Source organism: Symphalangus syndactylus, chromosome 9 (assembly GCF_028878055.3).
Source record: "Symphalangus syndactylus isolate Jambi chromosome 9, NHGRI_mSymSyn1-v2.1_pri, whole genome shotgun sequence".
Taxonomy (NCBI): domain Eukaryota; kingdom Metazoa; phylum Chordata; class Mammalia; order Primates; family Hylobatidae; genus Symphalangus; species Symphalangus syndactylus.
The window spans coordinates 48,738,874-48,751,563 of NC_072431.2; the positions used below are offsets into that span (position 1 = coordinate 48,738,874).

General features: G+C 35.1%; 1 protein-coding gene across 3 annotated transcripts in view; it reads right to left on the reverse strand.

Annotated features, from left to right (window-relative positions):
- ARL6IP6 (ADP ribosylation factor like GTPase 6 interacting protein 6) overlaps positions 1 to 12,690 on the reverse strand; it is a 42,735-nt gene that overhangs the window by 28,531 nt on the left and 1,514 nt on the right. For all 3 annotated transcript variants that reach the window (XM_055292109.2, XM_055292110.2, XM_063646029.1), the window contains exon 2: positions 12,106 to 12,159. In XM_055292109.2, the coding sequence (XP_055148084.1) occupies positions 12,106 to 12,159 (54 nt within the window). The remainder of the gene's footprint in view (positions 1 to 12,105; positions 12,160 to 12,690) is intronic.

The window sequence follows — 12,690 nt, forward strand, 5'->3', positions numbered from 1 at the left end:
CAATTCCTCATGGATACTGAGGGACAACTGTATATAGGTAAACACACATACTACTATATATGCATAGCAAAATAAAATGTCAAATTGAATGACAAAAAATTTTTAAATAAAATATACCTTTGCAACTTACAGCATAAGAGAAAATTTCCTGTTAATAGATAATTCCTAGAAGCAAATTAAAAAAAAGACCAGCAATCCAAAACCCAAATATAAAGTTAAACGCAATTGCAGAATAAAAACTCTAAATGTTAAAACATGAACAGATGCTCAATTCAATACCATTAATCATCAGAGAAATTAGGTATCATTTTTTCATCAACTGACAAAAATCAAAAAGTTGGATAACATTCTCTGATGCTGAGGCTGTGAATAAACAGAAACTCTTCATGCATGGCTGTTTTGGAGAGTAAATTGTTATAGTTTCTATGGAGAGCAGTTTGACAGTATCTGTTAAAATGATGCACGTATATGTTCTTTACTCCAGTAATTTTACATGTCTTTAGAACAATACATCTCTGTATATTATAATATACAATTATATATATATACCTTTGTATATTATACAAACCTGTATAAAATGATGTATATATGAGATTGTTCTCTGTAGCTTTGTTTGTAATAACATAGATTAGAAACAACCTAAATAATCAGTAATGAAGGTAAAGGATTGGTTAATTAAGTACATCCAGACAATAGAATACTATGCAGCTATAAAAATGAATGACAAAGCTCTTTAGGTACTGATATGGAAAGATCCTGAAAATATACTGGTGAGCTGAAAAACAAAGTTCAGAACAGCTCTATGCATTTGTATAAATAAGGGGAAAATATGTATTATACACATACATATGTGCATATGTTGTATATATGAAGAAATGTATATTGTACTGAGATATTTTAAAATATTTCTGGAAGGATGTAAGAATTTAACATTGGTTCTCTGAGGAGGGAGGAAAGAGTGGTTGGGAGAAAAGAGTAAGCCTTTTCAGTCTATACTCTTTTACACTTTTTGAATTTTGACCCATATGACTATTCTACCTATTCAAAATAGAACTAAGTAAACTTGTAAAAAAAAAAAAAAAAATTCAGTCAGGTAGTCCTTTTTGAACAGAGGAGCAGCAGGGAGGTCGTATCAGAATCTTTGTGGACTCATTTTTAAACTGCATCTTTAAAACAGGTTTCTCAGAGTGTGTTCCATGCCTCAAGAATATAGGAAGAGTTGAGAACACTAGCAGATGACTTACGAATTGTCAAATTTCCTGACTACACAAAATTATCCACCGGTCTTATTTTAGCAAGAAGCAGGTTAAAAAGTACATGCAATGGACTGTTTGTAAATCTTGCGAAGCTCAGTAACAGACTGAAAAAACTGTTAAAGTACAGACTCAGAAGAATTATTAACAGAAAGAGTGGTAAATTATTTCTCCTGATAGTTCCCTCCTCCCATCTCCCACTTGATAAAGAGCTAATGGGCTCTGTGTTCATCTCTCCAGAGAGGGATGTGGCAAAGCAGAAAGAAGAAATAGCCTGTTTTTCTGCTTTTACATTGCACGATATTTACGGAAACTAGTGTACAGATATAATCAGGGATAGAAGTGTGGATAAACACAACATGTCTTGAATGCACAGCAAAGACAATGAGTTGATTGGAGTACACATAAAATGTTTGTGTGGAACAGGGAGAAAGAGAGTGAGGGGCTTATCGACAAGTGAGAAAGATTTCCTTAGTTTATTTAAATAAAGTATGTTGTATGCATGTTTGCACTTATGTGTGTAAATGGGGAAAGTGAGTAGTGCTACTGGGGCTTCCTGACAAAAGCATCTAGAAAAGCCCAGGCAAAACCACACAGGGAGTGTAGCTGTGTACAGTATCTTGATAGGTAAGTACAGAGCCAAGCCTTCGGATGCCTCTGCCCTAAGCCTGGCATAGAAACACCACATGGTCATGTGGCTGGAAGTTGCTACATCTGAAAGACCATCGTGACCACAATAAAAGATATTTCGATACTCACTAGAGCAAATGTCTTGAGGATTAGTCTGCACCTTCACCCCAATATCCTGGCACGGTATCCACCTCTAGCACCTCAACCCAACCTGGAAACAGGTGAATAGAACCTTAGAATAACCTTCCTACCAACCCATCAGGATAGAGGGTCAAAAAAAAAAATTATAAGATTTAGTCTACAACTACAACTTATGGGTTGCTATATTGCCAAATAGCTGTTATTTGCTATTATTTAGATGACTATGTCTGAAGAGGGGAGAAAATAATTGACAAGTCTAAAGAGGGGAGAAAATAATTGACAAGTTTACTCAAAGTTTAACCTACTTCTCCAGAACAAAGATGATAGTTAAGAAAAATGAAGTGTTTGGGGACTGCTATAGAATGATGAAACTTCTAGATAAGTGAGGAAAGACACAAAGTAACATAAAAATAATCAAATGTGAGGCTTTCTAAAGCCTGTTAAACTTTTTCACTTGAGTGCTTTAATAGGGTACCTGTCAAATTTAATACAAGAATATTCTTGAGTTTTTCCAAAATCACTATTCCACAATCTAAGTACTTACTTCGCATTGAGCATTTTAATCATTTTATGTTCATTTTAAACTAATCAGAAGCTGCATCATGGGTAAGTCAGGTCACAATGATAGGGGTAAAAAAAGTACATTGCAATATTGTGGTCTAGAAGTGTTTATGACTCGGGAAATTACCTAATTCATTTGCAAATAAGCAGAAAAGCCACAGAAAATGGTAACTCCCCAACAACTAAATTTTTTACAAGTCAGTACCTGCAGAATCCTCATGCTAAACTTTTGATGTTTTGTAAGCCCATTTTAGAAAGAATTAACAACTTTAAAAAGGATATAAAAATGAAAGCATATTAAGTGAAATTCTTCCTTCCTCAGTTTGCCAATTTCACTCCTAAAAGTGATCAGCTAAGAGTCTGTTGTGCATCTTTCCAGAAATTATATACATATCTAGGTAATATAGGTACATATATGGAGCTAGTTATATATAAAACATATATATATCTTCTCAGCTTACTTTCCACAAGTGAGATTCTCACCAGAAAAATGGTTCTGCACTTTGCTTGTTTCACATATTCTGGAGACCTTTCATATCAGTACCCACAACCACAGTTCTGTTGTGTTTTTTTTTAATTCTAGTTCTTCTCTATTACAAACAATGGTACAAAGAACATTCTTGTATTTAAGGGTAAAGTTGTACAAGGACATAGATGTTACAAATTTCCAGAATAACTGCTGCCAAAAGTTGCAGGCTTTTAAATAAATACACACATCCTTCATTCTTCTCTACAGCTCAATATTCATCAGTTGATGAATACTGTATATATATACATATATTTGGTATTATTTAAATGACTATGTACATATATATATATACATACACACACACACACACACACACACACACACACACACACATAGATGAAGTCTGGCTCTGCCGCCCAGGCAACCTCTGCCTCCCAGGTTCAAGCAATTTTCTGGCACAGCCTCCCGAGTAGCTGGGATTACAGGCGCCCGCCACCACACCCAGCTAATTCTTGTATTTTTAGTAGAGACAGGGTTTCACCATCTTGACCAGACTGGTCTTGAACTCCTGACTTCGTGTTCCAGCCTCAGCCTCCCAAAGTTCTGGGATTACAGGCGTGAGCCACTGTGCCCAGCCAAAGTGATGTATATTAATTTTTTTTTTTTTTGAGAAGGAATCTCGCTGTGTTGCCAGGCTGAGTGCAGTGGCGCGATCTCGGCTCACTGCAACCTCTGCCTCCCAGGTTCAAGCTGTTCTCCTGCCTCAGCCTCCAGAGTAGCTGGGACTACAGGTGTGCACCACCACATTCAGCTAATTTTTGTATTTTTAGTAGAGACAAGGTTTCACCATGTTGGCCAGGTTGGTCTTGATCTCTTGACCTCATGATCCGCCTGCCTCAGGCTCTCAAAGTTCTGGGATTTCAGGCAGAAGCCACCGCGTCTGGCCAATGAAATGATGTATACTAATCTTTTCCATCAATTAAAACCTCTTAGACTGCTTTCACCCAAAGCAAAAACAGGGATGGGTAGGAATTTCCTATCCCAATCCCTTTGGTGGAATTTTATACACACCTATCTAAGGGTATATTTGTTTTGGCTTATTTTTCAAAATAAGTTATTCTGGTTTCAGGGAGTAGTTACTTTTCTAAAAATATGCTGGCAACTTTATTTCTATAAAAACTTCCAGCAAAAGAGGCTGTTATATGCTCTAAATATTTTCATTTTGTTTAACAGTTTAAGCTTACAGGGATGAGGCAATTTTAAAGAAGTTTTATGAAGTCAGACGCAGAGGCACCAATTTGCACATATTATATATAATCAGAATACACCAGAAAAAAAACAAAACTCCCATGGTTCCTATACTAGGGAAAGGTTTCTTATTAAATAAGTGTTAGGCAATCAATTGCACATACTTCATAAAACTTCATAAGTAAACAATGGGATTAAATGTGACTGTATACTAGTAATTTCCAAGTCCTGGGTAAGAGCTTCTGACATTTGAAATGCTTAAATAAACTGGTATACTTATATTATGAAATACAATGCAGTCATGAAAAAATGAGGTAGATTTATGTATACTGATACAGAATATACTCCAAAAGGCCCTTTAACAAGGCTGCAAAATATACATGATTCCAATTATATTTTTTCTATAACAGTGAAAAAAACATGTATTTTAAATGACTATACACATGTAAATAAAGAGAAAAAGATGTAAAAAGACACACAGGTAGATCGGTGAAAGCCTTTGCTTTAATTGTTGGAATTTTTCCTGGTGAGATTAAATTACTTACGCAACTAATGCATTTTACGATACTAACAATGAAAATACAATACAATCATGCACTGTTTGATGACAGGGATATGTTCTGAGAAATGCATCATTAGGTGATTTCGTTGTTGTTTGTACATCATAAGAGTGTACTTACAAAAACCTAGGTGTATAGCCTACTACACACCTATAACCTATACAGTTATAGCCTATTATTCCAATGCTACAAACCTGTGCCACATGTTACTATACCAAATACTGCAGGCGACTGTAATACAATAAGTACTTGTGTATCTGAACATACTTAAATATAGAAAAGGTACAGTAAAAATACAGTATAAAAGATAAAATATGGTACACTTGTATAGGGTACTTACAATGAATGGAGCTTACAGGACAGGGAGTTGCTCTGGGTCAATCAGTGAGTGAGTGACTGATGAGTGAAGGTGAAGGCCAAGGACACTACTGTCCACTACAATAGACTATTATAAACACTGAACACTTAGGTTACACTAAATTAAAAAATTTTTCTCTTCATTAATAAATTAACCTTAGCTTACTGCAACTTTTTTACTTTATAAACTTTAAAATTTAACTTTACCCTTTTCTACTAACAGTTTAAAACTAAAGGACACTGTACCGCTGTGCAAAAATGTTTTTCTTTATACCATTACTCTATAAGCTTCTATTTTTAATTTTTTAATTTTTAAACTTCTTTGTTGAAATCTAAGACACATACACATTAGCCTAGGCCTACATAGGGTCAAGATCATCAATATCACTGTTTTTCACTGTCACATCTTTTGCCACTGAAGGGTCTTCAAGGGCAACAACATGCATGAAACTCATCTCCTATGACAACAATGCCTTCTTCTGGGATACCTCCTGAAGGACCTGCCTAAAGCTGTTTTACAGTTAGCTTTTTTTAAGCAGAAGGAATATAATCTAAAACAATAAGAAGCATAGTAAATACATAAAGCAGTAACATAATTGTTTATCAAGTATTATGTTATGTACTGCACGTAATTGTGTTATTTTTTTATGACTGGAAGGTTATATAAAACCAGATTGGTAATAGATTGGTTTATACCAGCATCAACACCAACATGTGAGTAATATATTGTACTACCAAATTAGGACAGTTGCAATGCCACTAAATAGGAATTTTTCAGCTCCACTGTAATCTTATGAGACCACCATCATAAAGGCATATATGCAGACCACTGTTGACCAAAATGGTATGTGGTGTACGGCTGTACCTAGGTAACTTTAAAAGTTGTAAAAACTATTACCAGCTGGCTACTAATAAAACTTAGATGTATCATATGCATGAAACTAACCAACAATTTTTAAATGTTTATGTAAGCAAATGTTTTCAACTTTATTAGATTCTACAGTTTTCTAACTTGAGAGGATGACCATTATTTTAAATAATTTGGTATCCTCTCTAAATCACATTCTATAGATAGCTCAAGTCTTTAAATCCCTAGAGCAAAGTGTCTCTCTACACATCAAGGCACAAGTGCAGGAGCAGAGAAAAGTGGTCTCTCCTCTCCTGCCAGTGCAACATGAGCATAGTGGGTGCACAGAATGGATAGTAGCTATAGCAGTTACACTGGTTAAGGCCTTCACCCAATCGCCCGACCACCTGCAACCCAGCCTGTAGCACTTCTACTCTTTCTGTTGAAACAGATGAGGATCCTCTGACAGATGAAGTGACTGAAATTTCAAAAACGAGTAACACCTGTAGTTCCCAACGCTGGTAAATCATTAGATTCACATAGGAAAGTTAAAAAAAAAAAAAAAAACCAACACTTTTATTACAGATCATTTCAAACAGAAAAAAGTTGAGAGAAGTATATGATAAAACTCATTTACCCATCATCCAGCTTTAAACAATTAACTCATGGGCAATCCTGTTAAATTTATATTCTCCTCTGAAGCTTGTAATCTTCAGTATAACAGGGAAAACAGTTATCACTATTTTTATTTATAAGTCCAAAAGACTTTTTTATTTCCTTTATTTTCATGACACTTGAAGAATAATTTAGAGAGCAAAAAGACAGCGGGAAAAAAACTTTGTTAAAAATTTTCATAAGAAATAAATACAGCAAATCCGAATTTCAATTCCCAGTTTCCCTAAAGTTATGTACACCAAAAATGGGCATCACCTGAGTGCAAATAATTGCTTACTAACTTCATGTATGAATCTACAACACATCCATCTTGTAAATACCACTTCCAGATTTCAGATACATCTCAAATTGGTTACAGCTTGTCATTATTCCTGCTTTTTTCTTTTTGCACTTGCATCATCAAAACACAATGTTTGAAGGAATTTTTAAGCCATTCATGGCTTATTTTGATGAAAAGAGGACAACAATCTTGTTTGCTCCAAAATTTGTAACACATTTTCATTTTTAGATTACAAACAATTCAAATGGTCAACTCAATAGTTCTTTTTTGTATTTTTTTTCCAAATCACCTTTGTATACATATCTGCCCTTAGCATCTGTCCACTTACAAACAGTATCAAATAAATTAGGATGCAGACCTCATAAAAGATGAAAAAAATACTTAGTCTTAGGAAAGTCTTACTGGAATCCTAATTGCATCATAATTATTTTATTCTTTTGAGCATAGTTGAGAATTGATGAGTAATATTAAAATAATCAAATAGGAGAATGTTTTGAGAAAGAACAATATGTGACCACTAAAATCCCAAAACGTATTTCAAATTTAAAAAATGCCCAATAGACCAATGTGGTAATTTCAAGATCAAATAAACTTTATGAGAAATATAGCTCAGTTTTCTTTATTCTTTTGAAGATCCCTAAGAAAGAATAAGTCATGAAATTTCAATCCTTACAAACAGAACTGCTTGAAATAATTCAGAAATGAAAAATGGTCCAATGAGCCCTGATTGTACAGTATACACTGACACATACAGCCAATTAAGTTACTTCGATTCAGTAGATAATTATAGGGTCTGAGATTCTGTAAAAGCAAAAAAAGAAAATCTTCAGGGTCTTTTTTTTTTTTTTATGTCAGGTTTGAGAACTACTAGGCCAGTGTGTTCAAAGTATATATAGCCCCCTAACTAGCAGCATGCAGAGCATCAACTCAAAACTTGTCAGAAATGAAAATTCTTGGGCTCCATCTCACACTGCTGGGTCAGATATTCTGCACCATGTGAAGAGCAGCAAAATTTATCTTTCAGGTGATTCTGATGCCAGCGAACTTTTGACTTCATTAGCCTAAGAAACGTCCCTCCCAACCACCAAAGTTGACTATGGAGTACCACAAAATGTCAACCTGATTATTGAGATTTAGGGGTCCTAATGTCTGGTTCTTATTACTGCTTTTATGTGTTAAGAAGAGTCCTGTAATAATTTCACAACTAATAATTTAGCTGCACATGGCTAATTCTTGCTGATAACCCATTCTTTTTCTGCCTTGCTATACTACCTAGACTACCTATGGTATAAAAATTATAACACATACTTTCTTGAGTTTTGGTTTAGAAGAAAATAACATTGATGGATACAGTGTAGTTGAGAATACTAGAGGAAATAACACACAAATTAATGGTTTTTGGCATATTGTAAAAGTGCAATAAATGGTGTTATTGTTAATTATTGAAACATATTATTCTCTAAACTCAAATTTGTGCTTTCCCTTAATCAAAGTTTTTCTTATTGCAAGTTACACTTATACACTGTAGAAAATAAAAATAATAAAAACAACCAATCAATTCGGAAACCCAGATAAACTAACATTTTGATTATAACCTTCCAGTCCTTTTTGGCTTTCTTTTTTTTTTGGCCTTAGTCATCATTTCTTAAATAATACAAATAGATAATACAATTTTACAAAAATTGTGCTACAGAATAGGATATTTGTGACTTTTTAGATGAAATATTAGAGCTACCCCACCCAGCCACAGATGGCACTGTAACATTTCCTTAATAGAGTATAGGTTCAAATTATAAAGTCCACACACTGGCTAAAAAGTTCGAGTTCAGAGTTTCAATCAATTTTCATTGTAAGGATGAAACTGAGTTTTACTCAACTTGTGTCTTTTTAAGAGAAAGGGCCACCTCCAACACATCCTCTCTCTTGGACATTTTTTAACACTTCTAATGTTTTGTATCATGAAATCATGATGGCCGAAACAAAATCTACAGGTGCTTTTAAAAAAGCAAGTCCCCAAGTGATTGTTACCCATACCAAAATGAGAATTGCTGCTATAATCTGTTCTGACTGCCATGCCAATCTTGGACTAGGATTAAATTGCAATTAAATTCTGCAGTGTACAACATTTTTATCGGTCTGTCTAGAAAAAGAAAGAGAACTCTTTCATGGTAAAGCAGTTACTGTGCTCACGTTGCTTTTTCTAAAAACCAACCTACTTTCAAACAAAGAATTGAGGCAATTTGCAGTAAATTTTAAATATGAGTCATGGAAATATTAAGCTAATAGCATGTATGGGCAATAATAAGTATGCCAAAAAATAAAGAGTAATATACGAAACAATCAAACATTATTACATTTGGCTATGAGGTTCCTAATAAACAGGACAAAATAAATAGTGAAATATAATAAAATCATTATCATCTGATAAAAGGCTGCATGGTACTTTTCCCAAACATAATGGATGACTTCAACAACATTTTCTTATTAAATATTTCAAACTGTTTCTTCATGTGAAAACTGTCTTATTAATTGTAAAAAGGATATAACTTGATAGACATCTCAGAGGTAAACTAATGAGGCAATTTTTCTTGATATCTAAGTTAATCAACTCAGTGTTGATTCAGATGGAAGTCAAGTTTGAGAGAACCATCCTACCTTTTCAATTATCAATTATCTCAAGAGGAGTTTTAACCAGAGGACAGTAGTCAATTCAAAACATTCTGTAAATAAGCTAACTTGCATTTTTCTTGAAAACAGAGAATTACAGCTTAGAAAAAAAGGCAGATGTTACCACAATCACCTCGATCTTTTGTTTTGTTTTGAGTCGGAGTCTTGCTCTGTCGCTGAGGATGGAATGCAGTGGTGCAATCCTGGCTCACTGCAACCTCCACCTCCCCAGTTCAAGTGATTCTCCTGCCTCAGCCTTCCGAGTAGCTGGGATTACAGGCCTGTGCCACCATGCCCAGCTAATTTTGTTTTTGTATTTTTAGTAGAGGCGGGGGTTTCACCATGTTGTCCAGGCCGGTCTCGAACTCCTGACCTCAAGTGATCCATCCGCCTCGGCCTCCCAAAGTGTTGGGATTACAGGCGTGAGCCACCGCGCCTGGCAGATCACCTCAATCTTATAAGACTTTAATCATCTTGGCCCTGTTTCACTGAAACAGATTTTTAAGACTCCTCTTCTGGTAGAGACAACTATTCTCTATCCACATGTTATAATACATATATCTGCTATAACTATTCTTTAAAATTAACCGCCAGGAAACTGACTGAATTAGCCCATTAAATGATATTAACTATTTTTATTCTCCATCTGATCACTGGAGCTTAACTGACCATTGGTTCAAAATAATGAGCTTTATTTTGGCATAGCTGTTGGGTTTTTTTCACCATAAAGATATAACACTTTCTGCTCATTCCTGACTCTTGATAATAAATTCATGCCATTAGCAAAATCTTAATGATCTTCCTATTTGCTGTAAAAACATTAAGTATCTATCATTCATACCTAAAAGCAATATGGGATTATTTAACCCTAAGTGGAAAAAGAAGCAGGACCATGTCAAAAGACCTATCACATTCCCTTTGATATTGAGCAAGCCATTCCTTCAGGTAACAACTGCCACTCATTCTACTCCTAAATGAGAAATCAGGACAACTTTTAAACAGCAAAAGGTTTAGAATTCATGCCTAGTTCATAAGATTCTGTTTCCACTGCATCAAGAGGTGACAGATCAATAAAAGCTCTGAGAAGCCTAATAATCTTGGCTTATTTCTAGAGATAAAACAATGTAAAAACATACACTGATAAAATGAGTAAATAAAAAGTATGTTTTCTCATGCAAGAAGTTGACAAGAACAGACAAAAGTTTCCATGCAATATCTAGGAAACCAACTTCTTTGCAATTTGAAGATAAAGGGTTCATGTTTCCCCTTCTGCCAAAATAAGGTACACTATACTTAGTGTCACCATAAGGGTGATTAGCCATAAAGTGATAGATTAGAGAGTTGAGGAAAGAATGGGAGAGGGGAGGACATGTGTCATAGTATCTCAACCACCTACCTACAGTGATCAAATCAAATGATTTAATTTAAAGTGATCGAATGTAGAGTGATTAAGTTTGATCTCCCCTCCCCAATTTAGAGTGATCAAAGCAAATAGGAGTAAAATATGCTGGACAGGTAAAGTTTTTAATTCTTCAGAATCATTTTGGTGGAGAGAAATATAGAACAACTATTTTCACTGGAAACTTGTGAACTATAGCATTCTACAGACACTGCAGAAACTGAGGTCTGACTCTCCTAGTCATTAACCTGTGCAAGGATGGTCAATGCTTTAAAAAAAAAAAGCTGCACATAAAGACATTTGAACTTAAATTCCTCCTGAAGCCTACATAAGACATTATTTACCTTTGCTAAGTTAGTGAGGAAGTTCTTTTGTTTTTAAATTCCTGAGAAGAGTTGTGGGAAGCCTCTTCCGGAAGGTAATTGGAAAATGTTAAATATTTCTCTGGACCTGAGTCACATGCAGTTGTGTTTAAAATGTATTACTAGTGTGTGTGGTATACATACACCAGTACCCATTAAAAAATTATTATTGTTTCAGACAGGGTCTCACTCAATCACAGTTCACTGCAGCCTTGAACTTTCCAGCTTAAGTGATCCTCCCACATCAGCCTCCCAAGTAGCTGGGACTACAAGCATGAGTGAAACCATGCCTGGCTAATTTTGTTTATTTTTTGCAGAGACAGGGTCTCACTATGTTGCCCAGACTGGTCTCGAACTCCTGGGCTCAAATGATTCTACTGCCTCAGCTTCCCAAAGTGTTCGGATTACAGATGTGAGCCACTGCACCTGGCCCCATTAAAAAATTATAGCAAACATAGCATATACGTACACACATACTCCACATATATAAAGGAAATCTAATAACATTTATCACCAACATATGCAAATGAAAAACATAAGACTGAATGACTGCACATAGAAATATATTAAGTATTTTATCCCAAAGTTAGTTCAAATATGATCTGGAAACACAAAAGTGAGCTCAAAACCAAAGCAAGGGGCAATTAAGTCCATACCTAATAGTCCAGTGTCTACAACATCTTCATTTTTCAAATTCTCAGCATGCAACTCTGCAAATACAAAGAGGGACTTAGGTAAGAAAGTAATATTATAATTTGAAAAGTAACTCAAGGGCTGTGAAGGCATTGTGGAGCTGTGGAAAGTGCTCTGGAGTCACAAAGAACTGGGTTCAAATTCTGATTCAATTTACCAGCTATGTGACCTTCAGCAAGCAAATGAACGTGTTGACCACTATGGGAGCCAACAGCCATATACTGTACATAGGATGAGAGTACTGTTTATTCCCTAAGGCAGTGGTAAACACTAAAGGGCATACTAGGTGGAGTTCAGTTCCCTTCTCTATTCTTCAAAACAAGCACAGTTCAATGTCTTCTGCAATGGAATTCCACTTATCATGGTTTTGTGACTTTATGATACAAAGGGAATGTCTCCGAGCGAAAGAGAAATAAACCACCTAGAAGACAAAACTATCAGAATTGCAAAAAAGGGTAAAAAGGTAGGGAGGGGAATGATAAATAAATGAAACATTGGCAGCCAATCATTTAAGACTGAATTTACATTTTATGCACATTCAAAAAAGG